Source organism: Pezoporus flaviventris, unplaced genomic scaffold, assembly GCF_033815535.1.
Source record: "Pezoporus flaviventris isolate CSIRO_AGI_PZ_B2104156 unplaced genomic scaffold, CSIRO_AGI_Pfla_v1 ptg000045l, whole genome shotgun sequence".
In the NCBI taxonomy this organism is placed as follows: Eukaryota; Metazoa; Chordata; class Aves; order Psittaciformes; family Psittacidae; genus Pezoporus; species Pezoporus flaviventris.
In genome coordinates this window covers 4,980,166-5,003,476 of record NW_026892593.1, presented here as the reverse complement: position 1 = coordinate 5,003,476, position 23,311 = coordinate 4,980,166, and the positions used below count along the sequence as shown (strand labels likewise).

General features: G+C 36.7%; 1 protein-coding gene across 1 annotated transcript in view; it reads right to left on the bottom strand.

Annotated features, from left to right (window-relative positions):
- The window catches only part of SEMA3A (semaphorin 3A), a 169,914-nt gene that overhangs the window by 22,656 nt on the left and 123,947 nt on the right, over nt 1-23,311 (bottom strand). Inside the window, exons 8-13 of the mRNA XM_061467285.1 lie at nt 15,585-15,727; nt 14,344-14,458; nt 14,181-14,250; nt 12,973-13,117; nt 6,474-6,693; nt 1,283-1,374 (exon numbers count right to left, since the gene is read on the bottom strand). Of these exons, the coding sequence (XP_061323269.1) occupies nt 1,283-1,374; nt 6,474-6,693; nt 12,973-13,117; nt 14,181-14,250; nt 14,344-14,458; nt 15,585-15,727 (785 nt within the window). The remainder of the gene's footprint in view (nt 1-1,282; nt 1,375-6,473; nt 6,694-12,972; nt 13,118-14,180; nt 14,251-14,343; nt 14,459-15,584; nt 15,728-23,311) is intronic.

Genomic DNA, 23,311 nt, shown 5'->3' with positions numbered 1-23,311 from the left:
AGAAACAAAGCTGGGAGCCACAAATTATTTGTCTCATTATCTCCTCATAGTTTCTACTTTATTTTTCTGTTAAAAAAACAACAACAAAAAGCCCTAAACCCAGCAACAATCAGGAAGAAAAAAAACGACATTTCTGTCCTCAAACCCCCCATGGTTTGCAGAAACAGATACCTATTTTTCAGTGGTATCTGGCACCCAAACCAGTGTTTTCTGTATGAGATTGATGTCAGTTAAGGCAAGACTGCCCATAATAAAAATAATATTGAAAAAAATAATAAAAAGATATACAAGCTCTGTTTAGATATGTTGTGTCTGTTCAGAAACTAAGGGTCAAGGAATGGCAAATGAGTGTGATGAGGACATGGTGGCTGGGCCCCTGGGGCAGGCTGGAGGCAAAGTCCTGGTCAGAACATCTAGAGTGAGACCACAGGACATGGGACAATCCAAGCATGCAAGCATTGTCTTCACATTGTCAGATTAACCTCATATTCCCAGCTAGGTATCAACCCCCCAAAAGCCTGGAGCCTGTGAAATGGTGCCATAAAATGGCAAAAAAAAGTAACGCGGGGAATATAAATTATTCGTTGCTGTGTACAAAAAAAACAAGAGATCCCTGGGTTCTGTCTGGAAAGTGTTTGAAAGGTTTACTCAGCCTCAACTTGCAGGAGTGCCTATGGGATGCCTTATTTTTTAGGCGGCTCAGACAGGAAAAATGGAAGAGATTGATTTTCACAAAAAGGTACTAAAGATTAGGGGGTGTTTATAGTGTCTTGTGTCAAACCATGAAAATGAGACCCTAAAGCCATGGAAACACAAACCCTGTGTTTCCCAGATTATTAGGCATAAGAAATATGTGCAGATCACTGTTTTTCTTAAATTATCTTCCTAGTTACATTATGCTCATAGTCTGAATAGTGTTAAAGAGTTGATGCAACTATGAAATTTATGTATTGCATAACCCTGGGAGAAAACAGACAGGCATTATTCCCAGACTTGCACAGATACATATTTAACTACAGCATGTAACAGCTCTAAGATTCAGAGATACTAATTTACTTTTAAAATCACGAAACAAGAGCCCAGAATGCTATGTCTTTTATCATTAAACTCCAGCTAGCACTGGAAGTTTCAAGGTTTATTTTGACTAGTGCCTGGCTCGCTAAATGACAAGCTAATTAGAGGAGTATGCCAGGGTATTCCTTGGCTAGACTGCAAGAAGTTTAGTTTGCAGCTGTCCACAGAGAAATCTATAACCTGACACTTGAAATTGAGCTGCACTTACCCGAAAGACTGTCATTTCTTCCAGCAAGACTTCTTCTAATTCATGCCAAGTCTCCTTAGGAATTGAAACCACTTTAAGAACTGTTCCAACATCTTGAGAAGAAAAGAAGAAAAAAGAAACCAAAAGTCTTCAGGTGCTTAAGATGCATACCTCAGTTTCAGAGGAGCCAGAGTTCCTTGTAGCATGTAATTATTTCATGTTATCAAGACTGTGAAGCTGCATAGCTCCAAGTAATTGTTCACAATGCGAACTGCTATTTAAAATAACCTAGAAAAATGCCGTATTTCAGCACGCCATTTCACTGAAGTCTTTCAACTATCAAAATGCAGCAAAGAAGATAAACACTACTATAGTTATTAAAGGATGAAAAGGACTGAAATACCATTTAACTGACAATATAAAATGACAGATGTTTCAGTCATTTAACTAAGGAAAGAAATGCACTAAATTTACACAGGCATGTTTTACTGTCCATTTTGAATATGATGTTTGTCATTCTTAAAATGCACGAGGATGCTGTCAGAAGGCTCAGTATGGATATAGAAACATCTGGACAAATGTTGTTAGACAGATGAAGCTGTTAGATCTCTTAAGTACATGAGATCTTCCCCGTGTCAAACAAAGTGCCAAAGATGTATAAGCCCCTTAAGGCATCTATATTTCTCTCTCTGTTAGATAATGGTCTTTGCTGAGGAGTAAAAAGCAATATAACTTGTATCTTCTGTTTAGAAATAAATGTGTGCCAGCATTTTAATTTTATATCCATTTGCATTCTTGGAGTTTTGCAATTGGCTTTAACACTAACAAGGCCAACGTTTGAAATTCCAGAGCTGCAGCCTTTGGTTTTATGAACATGGCTGATATATAAAACCATCTCTGTTTTACAGCTTCTGCATCTGTGATTTATTTGTTTGTTTCCATGAATAGAATTTTCAGGGAAGAAGAACAAAACAAAAAAAAAAAAAAGGAAAAATTTCTAGGCTTGTACACATCACTCCAGACTCTCTGAAATGGAAACACTCTGCATGTGACTTTTCTTTTTAGCCATCCAAGTGTAGTGCCACGTAAATCTATCATAGGAATAACAACTATGTCCCTGAAGACTTTTCAAGTTGCACATTCTACAGTAGGAAAATATAAGGCATTTTAAATGAATAAAATTCTCAACATAACAGAACTATGAATGTCAACATTCTCAAAACAACACTGATTACACAAAATCAGAACATATTTTGTGCATATATACATTCGTGTGTTATTTGAAACTTCTGATTAAAAAGATGACAACGCACCACTTCTGTATTGAAAATATGAATAAAATCTATTGCTTTCATGAGAAAATTCTTGTATTTCAACTTAATTACATGAATTTTGACTAAAATATTCTAGAAATCCTAGAATATCATGTAGAACTGAGATTTTTCATTTTCCTACCTGCTCTTCTTTAAGCAGATATTGGTTTCTTAGTACATACTTTTGAAAGTTTAGAAATAGGTATTTTTTTTCCCCATGAAATATGTACCTCACTGCTTTCTTTCATTAGTCACAAATTCATTCACAGATTCTTTTTAAAAGGAAAAAAAAATTTTCTAAAAAAACATAAAGAAAAAAAACTTTTTATCTAGGTTGCTACATGTACAACCTCAACTAGTAAATTATACCAGATAAGTGTTCTTGGAAGTGGTTTTCATTATGGTTACTGCTACTAACTGAATATATTTAATTCAATGAATATTGAGACCAATACTGAGCAAATGCAATATAAACTTTAAACCAAGATAAAAAAAAAATCCACATTTCTACAACAGAGTAATTCAGAACAACAGATAATTTAACATTAGTTATATTTGTAATTAAATGGATGAGTTCATTTCCTTAGTTATCCTGGTAATTTGATGACTGTGGTTTTGAGGAAAATGCATGCTATGGGTAAAAGAAGAGAACTTTTATCGAATAAATATAACAGCATAGCAATGTGTCATGATTTGTTCTCTGCTGAACTATGCCCTTAGACAAACGCAGCAAATGCATTGAAAATTCCTGAAATAAAAGGGGATTTTTGATAAAATCAGCACAAGGGAAACTGTGGAGCCTGATCACAGCCTCATCAGACTTAAGCTCCCTACATAGTGTTGTTTCAACAAAAGGTCTGACTTTGAAGTGGATCCTGAAACAATTACAGCTCCTTGATGCTCAAGAAATCCTCTGAGGTCAAAGATACACTGTGTTAATCACTACAGCGACTATGGTCAGGCCACAGGTACCAAAGTGGGGCTTTATCTGAGTTCTAGATCAATTTTTACAGAGTAGTATTTCAAACAATTTCACACAAATGGAATCGGGCTTCTCCTTTAGGATCAATAGGCTCTGCTCAGTAAGATAAGATTACCATTATTAATTTGCTTTACTGACAGATGTACCTTGACTGTGCCAAATGATCCCAAACATCAGACACTCAGGATATGCATTAAGTGCATATCTTAAATCCTGTTTTTTTCCTGATACAATTTCAAGCATGCTGATATGATTTTATTTCCATTGTGAAACACACACTGGTACAATCACAGTGGAAAAGAAACTGCTCAACTAAAGGTTTCACCCACAGGAAAGGAAAATGTGACCACACTGCATGGCTATTAATTATGTTGTGTTCAATTATCATCAGTCATTCAATGGAAAGGAGAAAAAAAAAATGTTCCTTCAACATAGTGAAGTTCAGCAGCATGTGGGAATAATGTAGATTGGTGCAAAAGCCATGAGAAAATACAGAGAAATATATCTAATCTGATGGGACAGACCTGCACAGAAAAATCTAGTCATACCCCAGAGGGCTTAACTCTGGTTCTGTCGTAGGCTCAGATCATCAAGTGGGAAACTGGACTGTAACTGTAGTCACTAATCTGCTCCTCCACTTGTTCTTTGCTTGGGGAATATGTAATACACGCTGATTGTGTATCTGTTTCTGGTTCCTTTGACTTTGACCAGCCAGCTCAGTGCAGCTTTCTGGCAGAAGGCAGGCAGGGCCTCAGTTCTGCCTCTTTTCCTTTCCCATGCATGGAAGATGCCCCTTTCTCATTCTGAAAGCTGCAATGAAGATAGTGAACTCAGGGGAGCACAGAGCATCTTTTGTGCTCCTGCTCCAAGCATAAGTGTTGTAGGGCCTATTCTTGTTCCACGAGAGTATGAGCTCCTGCTGCAAAGGGAACAGTTTCTATGTACAAAAGTAATATGTCAAGAAATAATAACACACACTTACAAAGCTGGAGTTTTGGTGCTGAAATCTCCTTTGGCAAGTGCATGTAATAATCTTTCAATAATTTTCTTACATTTCCTGGGCACAACTATTAGCAATGTTGGATAGGTTCCAGAGCAGTTACCACACACCTGAATATTAATGGTTACGGGAATTTAAGTGAGTGCCTAAATTCCCAGCTCAATGGTAAGAGCTAAGTATCACTGAAGCTCTTTCATAGGGACAGCTTGCCGTACTAATTTAGATGAGAAACACTATACATAATGATATCTAAAAGCTATAGACCAGGTTTAAGCAAGTCTTCCTGTACTGTCCTAAACCAGACAGGAACTTCTGCATAACTGTTCACCTTAATCCAATAGAGGTCTTGAAGAAAGTACAGTGAATCTCTCTCTGGAAGTACTTATCTCATTCCCTTGCAGAAACCAATGCATCTTAGACTGAATGCCTAACTTTGCTAAGATAAGCGCCATCTCTTGTGCTCAAGAAATCAGGTCCTTATGTTTGTTCAGCATCATACTCTGGACACTGAAGGGCTTTTCCCCTCACATTGCAGACAAGGAGATTATTGCCATTATTTTTTTTTCTTCAGGGCTGAAGCAAGTCATAGAAGACTTGTTGAAAGGCACAAAACACTCAATTGTAGACGGCACTGAAGTCTCCAATGTGTGATGGAAAATATATATGTTGTGTAAAAAAAATCATATGAAACTACTTTTCAATGTTTTATGGAAGAACACATTGTAGCACCAGTATCTAATAACTCAGTTCACAGCTTTAAAGAGCTGGAATGACTTCTGCACAGCTGCATTTCCTGCAGTAAATGTTCTGAATTGCTATGCATGCACTGTGTTTGGTACACAAAGTTTCGTCAGCTCTCAGTTTAGTCATAATATAATTCAGGCATCAACATGAAAGATTCCTTGCGATTTATTGCTTTGGAAATCTGACCCCAGGTCTAGAGTACCAGAACTATACTTAAAGAAAGTAAAAAAAAATGGAGTGTTATAAGACAGACAGCCAGACATATATTTGGTCCAAAGCTGAAAAGAGACAGTGGTGTTTTGGTTTGATTTGTTTTGACTTCATGATGCCAATGTCTAATTACTAGCATTTATGTTCAATAGAAATTTTAAGTACTTTTATTCCATAAACTGCAACACCAGCCAACTAATGGAGAATCTTCAAACGTGAAGAAGCAGATCCACCAGCTGCTAATCAGCATAGTCTGAGGCCACTGAAACTATTCTGAAGCCACTGTATGCCAGCTGATTTCTGGTCACTATTATTACACATTATTACCTTTCTGGAACAAAATGTCTTTTCTGAGTGCATATTTCCACTTTATAAAATGTCCAATCTGTGTGATTCTGCAAATGCTTTGGAAAGGATGTCATGTTTCTATTTGAATATCAGTGCTTCTTAAAACATTTTGTGTGTGCCAGTTATCTTCATCTTAAGTAAAATGATGCACTCTTCTGGCATAAGAGCTGGGCATCTTAAGGCAATACCTGAAATACTTGAAAGGTACGCAAGACATTTCCCGTACCTGGCTGCTTGCCTCATTTGTGTTAATACTTCTCATGCTGCACTTCAAAATGGGCACCTCAAAAGACTCGTTTTAATACTAAATTATAATTAATGAGGCAAGATATTTCTAATAAAATTCCCTAATAACAGTAGCTGAAAAGAGAGTGGTTTGATCTTAATCCAGTTGGCAAAGCTCCTAAAGAATTGAGCTATGCAGGCCACAGCCTGAACCTGTAACAGTTAATAAGACCTCCCCACATGCACAGTTTTGAATCTCACCCCAAATTTTCATAGGTATACAACATTCTGCCTGTGTTCTGTACTTCAGAATATTTTTCAGAAATTTTATCTGCTCTATGTGTCCATAACGCCTGGAGGAGCATACAGTGTAGATTCAAGACTTCTCACCTGTGCCAATGAACATAACATCATATTGGCCATCTTCTGCATCTACTCGATCTACTACTATCTGTGTGAACTGGTAATCCACATCTGTTTTGATCATGATTGGACGGTTGTTGATGGGGAGTACCGGGTTGTACATGGCTGGATGACTTCTTGCAAATGTTATAACTTCATCAGGAAGGTCCTTGGTGGAATCAAAGCCTCCAAATGTTTTACTAGGGCACTGAAAATAAAAAAGGAAATATTTTTCATTTTCACTAGAAACATATTAGAAAACAGTTTCATTACAAACATCCCAACTAATGCAGTCTACAATCAAATATGAAAGGGCATCTAAATGTGCCATGACTGACAGCAAAAGTTTATTCTGTCAATAAAAGTATCATTTTTTTTTCATTTGGATTTAAATCAATATAATTAACACAATGTAAATTATCCTTATACATAATTTTTCTTACTATGCAGTGCAAAACAATTTTCAGTCATTTACTGATTAGTATTAGTCTTTAACTGGCAGTAGGAAGAAATCCTGAAATATCTAAAATTATTCAACATAAGACATGCAATTTCAATATTTAGTTATGCATACAACACAAAATTAATCAATTATGCCACCATCTTATTTCAAAGTATTGCTTTCAGAAGTTGACTGGAAGTCAATCCCTATCTGAGGAATCAAATCCTTTAATGCTGGGACAATTCCCTGTTCTACTGACTTCTCAAACTCCTGCTTGTCTCAACAAGCCTGTGTCAGCCATGTAAACCCAATAACATAGAACCATAGAATACTAGGTTGGAAGGGACCTCAAGGGTCATCTGGTCCAACCTTTCATGGATCCTGTTAACATTAAATCAAATCGAATGAGTCATACCCTAAATATATATCCTTTGTCTCCACTGGTTCTAAAGAAAGCCTACTGTAAACGTTGCTGATGATACTGTCCATGTGAACAATTAGGTGAGACAAGTCTTGCTAAAGAACTGAAATATCTCCTCACTGTTGTGTAATGCACAATGTCCCTGTGGAATGAATCTGGTCCCCATGAAGTAATACAGTAAAAAGTGCCTTTGCTCTTCACATTTTGCTCATATTCTCCCAATGTCAGCAAACAATAGAGGCTGAAAAGGGAAGAAGAGGTGAGACCACAGCTTTGGTAGCCACAAGAGTATTCTTCCATTTTCACCTAGGACATTTCCCTCAGAGACTTGAGGACTGTGGCTAATCGCGACCATTTTCCCACATCTCTTCTGTAGAACAGGTGTTTCTTGAACAGGTAGAAGTTACTTTAACATAGGTATTTCCTCCAGGCTGAGGAAGTTGGGGCTGTTCAGCCTGGAGAAGAGAAGGCTGTGTGGAGACCTCATAGCAGCCTTCCAGTAATCTGAAGGGGGCCTATAGGGATGCTGGGGAGGGACTCTTCATTAGGGACTGTAGTGATAGGACAAGGGGTAATGGGTTAAAACTTAAACAGGGGAAGTTTAGATTGGATATAAGGAGGAAATTCTTTCCTGTGAGGGTGGTGAGGCACTGGAATAGGTTGCCCAGGGAGGCTGTGAGTGCTCCATCCCTGGCAGTGTTCAAGACCAGGCTGGACGAGGCCTTGGGTGATATGGTTTAGCATAAGGTGTCCCTGCCCATGGCAGGGGGGGTGGAACTAGATGGTCTTAAGACCTTTTCCAACCCTAAATATTCTATGATTCTATGATTAGCAGTGTGTTAGTAACATTGACTATATGAAGAAAATGAGCTACAATGGCATTAAATCACTAGTTCAAAGATACTCAGGAAAGAACTTGGTGTACCACACACCTAATTTGTTCATATACCTATTGAAGACATGTAAAACTCTGAAACCCAGTTGACAATATGTTGTGGCTTTTGAACCTGAAATATAAACAGCTGGTGTTAAAATGACCTAGATAATTTGCCCTTTATATCCATGTATACAGTATCTTCCAATTAAATTAAAAACCTAGAGGACAACATCTTATTAACCAAGAATCCAGACCTTGCAGGATGCTCAGCAGAAGAAATCAATTGTCTTTGCTATCACCTTGATCCAAGTATTAATAATTCATCAGAAATAAAATTAAAAAATCAATGTTGTCAAAAGGAGTAGTTGTTATGCTCAGCAAAGGGACGCTTCCAGCATGGACATATAAAGTGTAAATTCTCCCTTTTTGGCATATTTGTTAGTAAGCAAATTTGCGCATTCTTTTCCATTACATGGTACGGAATGGAGTAAGGGAGGGAAGGAGAATATTTGATTACTGCATGTGGAGCTGACTAAGCGAAAAGCAAGTTAGTTATCTACTTTATTGTGACAACGTTTTCCAGCCTTTTTATTATTCTATGTTCTTACTCTTTTGTACAGAAATATTACAAAGAGAAAAGCAGACAGACTATTTATAAAAATTGGGAAAACTTTGTATGTCTAAAAACTTGTGTTTAAAATTTTACACTTCAATTTGAAGTTTGCTTTACATCTTGATTAATTTTCTAACTAATTACTTAGATTAATCAGATAATGGTTAATTAAATAACGCATATAAAGTGTTTTAAGTATAATAATCACTACACAAGAACTAAGTATTGTTAATTGCAGCTGGACAAACATTAAAAAAAAGGATTAAATGAATATTCATTTCAATTTTTAGTAAATGAATTTCAGCTGTGTTTCAATTGCTTGAATATTTACTTTCTGGCTTATTAAAACAAAGGCTTTTACTTGCTGCAAGGTTGACCAAGGTATATTTTATGCAGAAAAATCATAAAACTAGAATTAGTGTCATAATTCTGTGTTTAAATTATAATCCCAATTTTGAGACCAGATTACTCCTTGGATCCCCTGTTTTTCTGAGAATAAAAAAAAAAAAAATATATAGCAACTTTGTGTCTTTACCTCTTAAGTTTAAATTGCATTGCCTGGACTAGGCTATGGCTCAGATTCATCCCACCCCACTTTAGGAAACTGAGTAAGATGAAATCAAACTCCCTCTCTTTTCAGTTGAGTGAAATGGGCACCATCAGTAGGTGAGATTTAGCCTATCAATAGTCCAAATTGCTTGCAGAGGAATCTCAACTCACGTGAACCATACAGAATCACAGAATCATTAAGGTTGGAAGGGACCACTAAAGGTTGTGAAGTCAGAGAAGAGTGGAACAGAGTGGAGAGGGTCAAAGCAGAACAGAACTCACCAGACCAGATGAGATGAAACGAGCCAAGACAAAATAAGATGAGCCTAGACAAGAGCAGACTAGGCTAGACTGGACTAGTTGTCCTGAAGAGGACAGTGCTGCCATGTTTACTCATTTTACAATCACAAAACCAGGAAATACAACAAAGATATCATCCTTGGTGCTAATGACAGGCCTGGTTTTGGTATCAGTGGGTCTAGGTCAAGCTAACAGACAAGGTGCTTCATTAGAACTCACACTTATATACCTCATCAATCCCATTGGTAGCAAAGAAATAAATAGAAAGTTTTCAGGTGCCAAAAGACAGGCATAAATATAAATATCTTGAAAAGGTCCAGAGAAATAAGCTTGATCCTGTATTCAAGTAGAGTCAAAGAACTCTTGCATTTAACATCCACCCACTTCGAATTCTTCATCTCCAGTATGCTGTCAGGGGTTTTGATCAGTCAGGAGGAGGTAACTATGCTATCTCCTCATTGGCCTATTAGGGAATTCAACATAAGCCAATAGCTACCATTTGGTAGGAACAGAAAGTTCTTTGCTCATAATTGAAGATAGACTCTTGTTACCATGAAGCAGAGAAAGCCTGAGCTCTGTAGCTGAATTCACAGAAAGTCAGATACAAATTCAGGATGAAATCCTCTCTCTTCTCCCAAATATTGCTAAAAGGTTAAAAAAAAAAAAAAAAAGCAACCCACGCAAACAAACAGCAACAACAAAAAAACACACAACAAAAACAAAACAACTGAAAAAAACCCAACCCCAACCCAAACAAACAAACTCCAAGTCCCATGGATCTTAAAGGAAAAATCCTGGCAACTTCTTTGCTAAATGTGAAGCTGATGTAGAATTGTGTACAAAGTTTTCTGACTTGTCAAAAGAACCATTAATTTTCCTTTTTCTTTACTCATACTGGGCAAGTCACCAGATGCTCAAGAAGTTTACTGGCTCCTCACCTATTAAATTCTTCAGATAATTCAGCACTGCTTAACTGCAGTACGATCTGGAACTGATTCACTGTAAGAAGCTCAGGTTTTGTTTTCCCTTTCCCCATTTCTTGGAAAAGGAAGCCACAAGTCTGACATCTAAAGGAGCTTAAAAATCTTTTTAACTTTATTCTCAACGGGATTTCAAAGCCATTGAAAATGTATCCAAATTTTTAGAAAAAAGGTCTCATTTTAAAATTCAATTTTATACTACTGGTTAGGATCTTAGCAACTGTGTGGAAAAAAATCCATCTTTTTCAAAATGGTGTACACCAGGATTAAAGTCACTGGTGGTGGTCTAGAAGAACCTGACGACCTCAGCCTCTCTTTAATTAACATCAGTTAAATTGGCATGGCCTCTTGCACTACATGATGTGACTGCAGGGCTACATAGAATAGTATAGTTAGGGATCACATTTGCACTCAGGCACGAAAAATGTCACAATGAAATATGACCATCTTTGCCTTTTTTTGTGATGTTAGTATGTTATGGTGAAATTATAAGCATAAAATCCATTCTGAGAGGGTGGCAAGACAAAAAGTACATGTAACTTGACTGCATCTCCCTACTTCAGCAAAATATGTGCTGGCTTAGGTCACTCAGTCGTTTAGGGACTAGATTTGAATCCCAGCTTTTCTGCTAGTTCTCAGAAATTTCCCATTCAGTACTTCTCCCATTTGGATTTCAGTTCAAGACCGTCAGACAAGTCTTGAGATAACCCAGAGCTTCTGAAGCAGGCAGAGCTGTGTTGCCATCCTCTAGGGCAAGTATTTGAGTTGTGAAGTCAGAATTTCAGTAACAGAGTTGCGTCTAATCTCTGCTGAAGAATGAATGTAACAGAGCCACTGCATAGCAGTCAGTTACCTCAGTCTCTTTCCATAACAGAAATATGTAACATTCTTCTTTGTCTGTAGTTTTACATAGTATCTATTATTTGCTTTTTGTCTGGAAAGGTAAATCAATACTGGAATCAAAGAGAAATATAAATAAACAGAATAATAAACACTAATTTATTCAGTCTGTCAGACTGAAAAGATGATGATATTAGCTCTACAAACAATACAAAAAATTCTACCCATTCACATTTTCCATTGGGATGTAAACCAATGCAACTTAAATATAAACTGCTGACATATCAGCATTAACTACAGTAACTAAAAAGAAGAAGTTCAGCATCAAATGAGAAATGAAACCTCTCTTATGCTGCAGAGCTTGTATTTTAACTCTGGAAAAAAGTCAGGAATCCCTTTAGCAGTTGTCGGAGGGAGTGAGGAGCAATCTGGCTGCCAGGGAGACACTGTTTTCTTCTACTTAAGAAATCATTCTCATTTGGCTGAGCATATACATTCTCTAACTGTTGGAGATCAGGTTGAAAGAACAATTTCAAAACATACCAACATAAGTGGAAAACCCGATGATTTAAAAGAAGGGTTCTAAATTATTCCTAGGGTGTTTTTTGTTTTTTTTTTGTGGTTTCTATTTATGGAGTTCTTTTAAAAAAGTATTATAAGCATATATTTTTTGCATTTACATCTTTATATGTATATATGTGTATATATATATTTAATCTTCAGCAATCCTATTTAAAAACTTAAATGGGCCAAGCTGATTTATACTAGTTAAGGAGCTACCCCAATGTATACAATTAATGCTTTTTTTCATAGATACCCCATCTTCTTAGCCTACTGCTAATTTCAGAGGCTGTGAAACATTTCTAAAATGTGATATGAGTTGGGAATTGTAAATATGGATGTCTTAGATACACTGATATTTTAGTCTTTCACAAACTAGAAACAAGAAAAATGGGTAGAAGCACAGATTTCCTAAAGTGACAGTGGAAATTAGAAATTACTGTAGTCACTCTGTCATCCATTGCAGAAATATCTGTCTTACTGCAGTAGATTTAATGTCAAGAGCAATTGAAAATTTCTTAACAGCCAGGCAGATGCTCTGTTTTCTGTTCATTCTCACTAAGAATGGCTTAGCAAATATTTGGAACAAATTCCAAGGAAAGGATAATGCAGAGTAATTTATTAAACATATGACTTTCAGTAATGTTCTCCAGCCATTGCATAAACTTCTGCTGAAGTTGTTAATATGAATGCCAAAACTGAAATCCAAATGAAGTTGTTATTGCAGTTTCATACTTAACAGGAAAATCAATACATTTTGGATCTGGAGGAACTGTTGGCTTTCCGTTCTGCCACCCTACCCATTTCATCATCTTTTTAGTTTCTTTCATTGATCTCAGCTCAAGGACCATAAAACGTATAATGTTTTTCCTTTTGAGACTGTTGTATTTCTTCGGGTACTTACAGTTCCTGGTCGTGGATACGGCACTCGCCCTTGGTAGGGAACCCACTGGTAGTTTGGACCATCTCGGTGGGCGTAGGGACCAAGAAATACTCTCCTGACATCAGTCATGCTGTACATACACACAGCTGACCCCTTGAAGATATTACTAAGAATAAGGGAAGAAGAAATCAAATCAGGTTCTTTAAATTATCAGCTGGTTTAATCGAGTGGAAGACACATGGGAATAGCAGCTTGTTTGCTTCCTAATTTACTGCATGTGCTGGTTATCAAAACTTTGACATGCTCTCAGAGCAATCCTAACTCACCTTCTGTGAAGGTTCAGCATAACTGGTACAATCTCTCAGACATTTTCCAAAGTAGATGGCTGCTATTCCGTTCTTTAAAACATATTGTCGCCAGAAGGGCAAACTCCCAATTTCAGTAAAATTCAACAGGGCTGTCCCAAGAGGACTATTCAGTTCTTTCCTACACTTCACATTTTTTCACTTGTCTTAGCAGTCTCTTCCATTATTTGGGCAGCACACACAAACTTCAGTGTTGTTTCTTACCTTGAGGTTTCTTACAGAAGACAGTAAGGAGTTGTAAATCTCCCTCTTCCATGCCTGGTTATCACTAGAAACATTCTTTCTGTTTAAAAACTAAAACTTTTGTCCTTCAGAGATAATTGTGGCAATGCAACCACTACAGACAACCTTCCTCAGGCCAGAGCTACAAGTATAGTTTTGTTCTTGGTGAAAGCATAATGAAACCAAAACACTCAAGTCACAGTTATATGTGATTCAATCACAGAACTTCTGAAAGATCATTAAACTTTCCAGATTTCAGCAATATTTTTTACTAGTATCTCTGTGAGTAGCCAATTACTCACACCACAGATTTTCTATTTTAGCCTGCCCCCAGGCAAGCATATTTATCTTTGTGCTTTTCCAGGTCTGTGTGGAAAGGGCTACAAATTCTGATCCTCACTATAAAAAGCCAATTCAACAGCAAGAACAGCCTGAGAAACTGAGTCTTTGTGATTACTAGCTTCAGAGTGTTGATGTACATTGTTCATAAGAAACCTAATTCATTACTTCTGACTGCCACTGACTTCTCAGTTCAAAGGTTAAGAAAATTCTGTGTTTCTTAAAAACATTTTTAACAAAGAGACCTCTTTAAAACAAGCAGCCACCCAAGTTTCCATGCAAGTAAAATGATACGTTCTGTACCTGGAAGTTGTAAACACTCCGTAGACTATTGGATTTTTAGGGTCTTTTGAGTTCATTAGGAACACATCCTCTGTAACAAAAACAAGAGATGGAAAACTAAGTTCAATTAATCTGTATAATACTTGAAAACATTTCTGTATTCAAAACCATTTCTGCCACTTACGTAATTCATCAAAGTGTGTGTCAATGCCGTTGGGTCCTGGCACAGAACAAATCAGACGTGCTTTGAGGAAAGTTGTCCATTTGTTTACAAGGCTTCTGTGTCCACCAAAGTCATTCTAATAAGAAAAGCATTTTGCATGAATATCTAGTAACAGTCTTTGTTTCAACTATCCACAGAGTACAGAGAAAATACAGTAAATAACTACAAGATGCCACTTACATAAAAATGAATTCACCTTCTACATGTAAAAGCATTATTTTGTTGTCAAAGACACTAATTTGAATTACTTCAATTCTACATTGTACTGTGACATATTTCATAGTAGCACATGATAAAAAAAAAAAATAAAGGCAAACCTAAACTTCTTTATATACTATAATACATACAGCCAGGCAGAATATTTTGCTCCAGAGCAACCAGGCTGCCAGATCCTGGTAAAGCTGAAGGGGTTTATTATTCTTAACTGGTAGCAACAAAGTAGAAATGCCAGTCAACAAAGTAGGTCAAAATGCCAGAACAGTTGGATGAGTTGTATAGCTGCAAAACTTATGAATAAAGTGCCCCAAGGACTCCATACTTATGGGTAATTGTTTTTCAAGCAGCTACCTCTGATTTTGAGGAGATAAATGGAAATTGTGCTTATGGATTAACATGAAATTTTACTGTACACATCGCAGTTGCCAAAGCTACAACATTGATTAATATCATTTGTAGAAATCTTTTCAGAAGTCTGTCAGAAAAATATCTGGATGCTTATCAGTGTGGATGAGTGATTCAATCTGCAGTCATTAAGGGTCTTCTGAATGGTTGTCCATTTCTAAAATTTACCTTAAACAACTGTTTCATTAAATCTTCCTTTGCCTCTATTTTAAGGATTTTCATTAATGTGGGAATGAAAAGTTATTAACATTCCTTCAAAAAGTAAATTCTTCAAATGCTTTTTGCCTACCTGGAAGTATCACATTTCCTGCAAAAGATTCTCTCTTTTGCAGACACATTCTAAGCCTCAGAAGATGCCTATGACTTCTTAAATAAAAAATCATAGTTTATGAAACTTCCCCAAAGAGAAAAATAGTGAATAATATATCTTGGAGTATTTTTCATCTGGAATGATCTCTGCTTTAGCCCAGTGCCAATGTCAATACTTAATACTTTATGGGCAAGAAAATAGAGTTACTAAAATCACTTGCAAAACATCCTACAAGTGTTTTCAATCTCACAAGAAGAAATCATCATTTTACCTTGCAGATCTGCCCTATTCTGGCATGAGTGGCTTTTCCAGTGTGCTCTCCATCAATTGCATTTTCACGGAAGAAGAAATAGATTTTGTCATCTTCTGGATTGTCACTCTCTGGTATCAGGTGAGCACTAATAAATCTAGGATCTGAGAAGACAATGACATCGTGCATGTTACTACTTTATGAACTGAGTCACTTGCCTTCCTTACATAAATGAATTGTGATTTTGCTTCCCAAGAATCAGTGTTTGCATCAAATGGCAAATATAGATATGTTAGGTACATCACCACCCATTAACATGACAGGTATTTACATTCCTCTTATCTTTAATACAGAAAGGTGTTTTTTACAGATATTTAATGAACAAAGATCTTAACTTTGTCATCGGAAAAATTAAACGTTAATGAAATCTCTTTACAAATGGTTGTATAACATTACAGCATGGATTCCTAACTCCAAAAATTTTTCACTGACATTTGTTTCCTTGGATATTTTGATTTTCTGTATGCATTACACATAAAATGAAAGAATTATTGAGATAAATGTAATATTCCTAACTTCCAAATCTATAAATAATTTTGCATCTAGAAAAGTATTAATATGCTACTGTAAAAAAAATAGGTTAAAAATATATTTTTGATTGATATTGTCTACTTCTACACTATGATACCCCAAGCCCTAATATTTTTCTCCTGTTTTCAGAACAAGGGGTAACAGGTTAAAACTTAAAAGAGGGGACGTTTAGATTGGATATAAGGAGGAAGTTCTTTACTGTAAGGGTGATGAGGCACTGGAATGGGTTGCCCAAAGAAGCTGTGAATACTCCATCCCTGGCGGTGTTCAAGGCCAGGTTGGACAAAGCCATGGGTGACATGGCTTAGTGTGAGGTGTCCCCTGCAGGGGGGGTTGGAACTAGATGATCATAAGGTCCTTTCCAACCCTAACTATTCTATGATTCTATGATTTATGAGTTTCTATTCAAATTGTTGAAATACTTTGTCTTGCCATAGACAACCCTAATTTCTTGACAATTAAGAGTGACAACATTATTTGGTGATAATGACTATACATCAACAAATGAAAATACATAAAATGCAGGCATACTGATCAGTTATGTAAAAAATGGTGGAACAAAGTTTTAGGAGAGAATTCTATAGAAATTGTAACAACAAATTTATACCAGTGGTACATCAGGCTCATCACTGTATTTTACAGAGATACTTCAGCTGGTATCTTTCACTATATTTAGAAAAAGAAGACATATCCAACAGATTTACCAATATGCTTTATAACTATTTTATGTCCTGCTGGGATAATTAACTGGGAACTATATTTAACTACTCAGAGTCCTGTTCTTATGTGAAATTATAACCTATTTTAGTGTTGTGTATTAACATCATTTCGGTGTATGTTTATTGCTATATAGTCACAGAAATAATGAACTGTAACTTTGTTTTGCCAGTTTGCACTAGCTGTCCTGTGAAATCCATTGTCTTACTAAGGATGGCAGTGTTTGTAAGCAACATATCTTGATATATGCATGTATATGTTTAGATGTTTCTATTATATGAGTATGTCCTGCATAAGTTTGTGTGTGTATATATACATTCTCATGTACTTTGTGTATATATATATATTCTCATGTACGGTCTCTGTGTGTGTATGTGTATATATATACATACAGTACATGAGAATGACCATACTGCCTTAGACCAAGGTTTATTTAGATCAATATACAAACTTAACACTGTCCAGAAGTAATTATTTGGGGTAAAGAAAGAATATAGTAAGTACAATAACACTTTCCCAGAATAATCTCCTTTCCTCCAACTATTTTCAGTGTACCTGGTTGCTTTCTGTGTGCTTAGTAATTCTCAATAGATTTTTCATCCAGGTACCAGTGTAGACTTCTCTTGAACTCATACACATTTCCAGCATTCAGAGTGTCCTTCTGGAATTTGTTCCTCACATACACAATCTAATGAACTAAAACTTCTGATCTTGTGTTTTGAACATCAATATTACTAACTTCATTTGGTGCATCTTAATTCCTATATTGGAAATACCCCCAGTGTTCAAGATGTGGATGAGTTGTGCTCTTATACAAGGGCTATAGCAATGCGCTTTGCTGAATTCTCTGTTCTTTTTTTACTAGTTCCAAACATTTAATATGGATTTGACAGTTCCCAAAGAGGAATCTGAAATTTTCATGGAACATTATGTGCCATGACCCCAGAACCTCACTTTTCATAGGTAATGCTCAGTCCACAGCCCATCATTTAATATGTGAAGATAGGCATGTTTTCCTCATTTTTTTTCCTGCAATTTATCACATCATTCATCAAGAATAATTTAATTTGCCATTTCATTACTCAGCTATCCAGTTGCATAAAATCCTTTTGTAATTTTTCACAGTCTTCCTTTGTCTCACTATACTGAATAACTTAGTATTGTGTGAAAAATGTTTTCATCCTTCTGCTCAACCTCTTTTTCAGGTTATTTATGAACACATTGAACACCACAGATTACAGACCAGATCTCTGTGGAACTGCATCTGCTACCTGTTGTCTATTAAAATAAATCTTTTTAGACATCTGAAAACATCAAACATCTGTAAGCAGCTTAAGCTTTTCACCCCAAACCCCAGTAACATAAGCTACTAAATTTGCTTCCTTTCTTTTTAGCATGCCTTCAAGTTACAGTGATGCATGGCCCAAGATAAATAGCATCTAGACTATATTGTACCATGGCAAATAATTATTATTTTATATGTGATCTACAGGGCTTTGAGTGTAACTGGTATCACATGAAATTCAGCGCTACAGCTTGTAAAATTTTTCATTGCAGCCTGTGGAAGGATACATCAGAGAAAGAGGATACCCATTAGTAGACACTTTTCTGGGCTCCTGGGTGTGGAGAATCTCTTGTGTGAATACACTGGGTTTATATATTAAGGACTTACTGAAAAGGGTAGAATAAAAAAAATCAACCAAAACCTGAATACATTCTCAAATGGTTGAATGATTAATTTCTAGTGCAATGGGTTTTGTAAATCACAAGGTATCAAGTTCTAAAACTAATCCCTGTATTATCAGGCATCAAAAATCTAACTTTACAGTGGCCTATGATGATACTGTGTGGAGTCCCTTTTGAGTCAATAATATTGCTGGTAGAGTATAGGTTATATAAACTTGCCCTCGGTTAGCATATTATTATTCTTTTCTCTCCCTCGCATAATTTTGGAGGTGAACCTAGAAACAGTAAGACAGTCCGGTATTGAAGCAAGACTGATGCAAGAATGATGGAAAAAAATGTTTAAGAAATTGCTAATACTTATTTCAAATAATTCTGTCAGAGTGGTAGCAGAGGACAGGGGTGTGAGGAAGGGAAATATAACAAACACCACAGCCATGATGCATGTGAATATGCTTTGTATAAATTTTTTACCAGGGCTCGTCTGGGTTGAACTCAGATTTTAGTTAGTGATTAGCAAACCTAACTGAGTCCTTGAAAATAAAGCAGCCACAAAGCCTCATATTAGAACACATCCACTGTATGTTATGGAACAGTTTCTTTTGAATAACACTAGTGCTGCTCATGAGCGTATCTCAGGCTCTTTCACCATCTGGTTAAATCGATATGTTGTAGTCAATAAAAGAGTGGTTCTTCATGTTATAGGGCCCTTGCTCTTGTTACCTACTTTTTTTGCCCTCCTCTTCAATATAACAGATCTATGTTTATGCAATGAAGCAAATGAAGGAAGACCAGCCTACATGTGTTCTGCTGCATATAGAAATAGATACATTTCTGTTTGGAATGAATATAATGGTCATAAAAGCAACATAATAATTATATGTGTGGAGAGGGGGAGAGAAATGTGGTTTGTAGGTTATGAAGCTAAGAAGTGGGTGGTGTGAACTAGTCATCTATAGTGTGTTCCTTATTGTTTCATTAGCAGAGGAGCTGTTTGACTTGCCCGAGGCTTGATGCACACTTGCATTTAACTCCAGGACTTCAGATCTTGCTTACAGCTGTTTAGGGTCATGATGAATCAATCAGCCAGATGGCCGGCAGTCACGCAACACAGCCCTCTCCATGGACTTTGTAGCATTTTCTTATTGCTTTTGTTTGTGGAAGGGAAGAGAGATGCTGTCCACAGACGAGGGACTTCTCCTTGATGCTCCTAATTGCTCACCCATGCAGCAGAAGAAAGAATGTCATCCATGAATGTGTATGTACAAGTATTGAGACTGCCTTGCCTTACCCTGCAAAATTAAACAGGTTCGGTATCAAGGGGTCCCCATGGGAAGTTTAAAGTAAGTCAGTCAGGGTTGACCTATTTCATACATTCAACATAGCAACAAAAGAAGTGCTGGAATGAACTTCAAGAAAGTTTTACTAAATGGAAAGTGGGACCTCGATCCAAACCCACTGCTGACAATTGTAAATGCTGGCACACTGCAGTTGGTGTGGATAGATAGGTGTTTCTACCTTCAGCTGTGACGCACTCAGAAACACTGATACAACAGTTCAACGCTTTCTTATTTAAAAGCAGTCTTTCATTGACTAAAAGTCCAAAAATAATGTTTTGGGAAAATGGATTTAAGAAATAATTTGAAAGCAAATATTTTGCAATGATTCATTGCTTTTTAAAAACCCCACAAGCAGGCAATGTGGAAGGGTGCTTTACAAAACAGCATACATCAAACAAACATGTCTGAAACATGTTTAAGCATGATCAAAGGAGAAACAAAGCCACAGCATGAACATGATCAAAATAAAATTACAGCTAAAAACACTTCTCTGATCTTGCAGCCAACGTGAACAAGCTAAAAATAAAAACTTAGATTTTTATTTAAAACAATCACCCTCAAGAAGCAAATCATTAAAGCACACACCTTTTTCAGTCTCCTTTTTCCAGGAGACTTGTGGGGCTATTTCTCAGATCCCACATGACACCTTTGTAGCACCACTTTTTGTATGCCCTCCTGCAATTACCAGCTCTGCAGACATTTCATTGGCAGCAGCCCATTAAACTGTCCTTCATAAGAAATCTGGCTCTTTATGAAAACAACACCTTGGTCCATCTGCCTCTATGATTTATATGCCATTGTTTGCTTAGTTAAGTAATGGAAGCATGTTTTGCTTGTCTCAGCACTTCAGGTGGAGAAAAAGCTAAGGAAAATCAATCCACATTGGCTCCTTTACAAATGTTACTCTTTAGAAGCTACAACCACACACACATACCCCAATAGAAACAATAAAAGACAGAAATTGGATTTCTAACTGAATTGTATTAGCATTTTAATGAAGATCTACAAACTTGGAGGCACAGAAATTACCTTTAGCTGTCAAGAGTGAGTAAGCTGAAGGAACAGAAGCTGGGGTCATCTCTTCATCACTTGACAGAAGCCAAAGGGCAGTTCTCTCAGCAAATGTTTTATAAAGAGTTTGAACTGGATGCCCCTATTATTGTATATTTATGGTCAAAATGACTAATTTAGCAGTTCACATCAAGAAAACTCTAGGAAACCAGGGAAATTTTACGCTCAGTAAAACTGCAATTGCTATAATTTAATGAAAAGTATTGGAGGGTGACTGGGGCCCTGAGGAGAGGCACAAGAATAGGGAAGCTGAAATAAAAAAATTAACAACAGAAATAGACAGCTACTCAGGACTTCATAACTACACACAGTGCCTGTCCACTGAGACTCAGCACAGAGAGCCCAGCACTGTCCTCAGAATATCTGAATTTGCCATCCCAGTGAGCACTACCACCCACAGAGAGGAGGACTTGCAACAGCAGTCACAAATGTGCACAGCAGAGCTGTCTGCCATGGGCACACTCAGCAAGGTCAGAAGAGGACAAAGCTTTTAATGTATGGTGATGAGAAAGCGAAGGCGGTTTGTGGTTTTACACACTCAAATGTAGTTTACAAAACACCAAAGCTTTCAGTGGTGTTCTTGCAAAATGCCTTGATTTTAATTCTTCAGCTCTCACATCTTTCTTGTTGCTGATGACTCAGGCAAATGCAGTGGAGCCCTCATAGATCCACTACTTGCAGTGAAGCTCCTCAGTAACACAGATGGCATCAGACCACATCCTCAAGCTGGGAACGCTCTTTGTGCAAGGGGTAACTTGTAGCCATTCTGGAGCTAATATAAGGGTTCTGTGGTAACTTACCAACAGATGCTGACATGGACAGTAGCACCAGGGACAGACCACAGAGCATGGATGTAATATAGTCACTGTTTTCAAAACCGTAGATAGGCAGAGGAGTGTGGCACATAGGTCATGTGTGATTGAGATGTGAGCAGCTATTGCAAGATAAGAAGCCCCATGGTCACTCATTGATGTTGCAATGGAAATTCTCAACAGAAAGAGTTTTATAGGCTGATGATATTTATCATGCAGTTTATCTTTGAATCAAACCAGACAGATGCTGAGGAATGATGATCTTTGAATAATGTGTTAGCTATGACAGTTTCTCCTTAGAAGTCATATCTTGAGTGTTTTTTATTTTTTCAAAGACTAGTAAAAGCAATTTTGGTAATGTAATCAGATTACAATATGGGCTAACAAGTTGAAAGTTTAGCTAAGGCTTCTTGCAATTGCAATTGCATACATTCAAACTCTGATTCAAAACTCTTTTCAGAACTAAGGGAACAACTCTTCAGAATCTACCTGTTATGTTTAAGTGGTGGCTTGTTCTGAATTTTGTTGTGACATAAAGAGATTATAGATTTACAAGGGTAAAGGGATTAAAAATAATATCACCAGATTGCTCCTCCATCATTTCAATGCACAGATGCAGCAGTAACAGAACATGCAAAAAGGCAGACATTAAAAAAGACACACAATGCTTTTACAAATGTAAATTCCTCTACATCACAGTGCTATATTTACATATACAGCAATAAGAATCGTTGTGGCTTTTCAGTGTTCTGACATAGTGTCACCTGTGGATCATTCTCATTGTGAGAGATGTCAAATCTGAATTAAGTGGTGGTTATTTTTAACAAACTGCTGATTTATAGTTGGGCCTCTGCCTAGGAGGTATGAGTATACAAGTATGCAAGTCTCTGAGTATTTCTTGTGAAGAACATTTTAGCTCTCACAGGAAGGAGAAGGACAACAATGTTGATCTCTGATGCAATTATCAGTTTCTGAAGTCTTTTTTCTAAAGAGACAACAATAGTTTTGATTCCCTGTAATGACTAATTATATGGTGAAGAAAAGTTCAGTAAAATTATAGCTTAATTCTCAATGTAAATTAGATTTCTCACAAAACAATGCTGATGATCTCTCCACCCTATTTAATTTAAAAGAGGTGATTATTATCTCTTTACAGAACAACAACCAAAATTAACACCTCTTTTCCATTGCTGACTATGTTTTAAGGTGTTGCATATCTATCAACACAATTAATTTTAAATTAATTTACTTGTCCCTCAGAGAGAATAATTGGGCAACTAAGAAAACTAGTGTCCTTCACAAACCAGAAAGTAAAGTTTACAGCATATTGTCTCTGTTTAGAAACACTTTAATCTCAGTTTTCTGCATTTCATAACCTATCTGCAGCAAAAGCTAATGACAGCTCCAGCTAAGAGCCTATTTCTCCCTCTCTGGGTCATTTATCTGAAGTTTTGACATTGATGCTTGGAAATGAAAACACTGGAAAGTCTGTGCCTTAACTGTAGCCTACATCTTCAGAACTCTGGATGAGTGA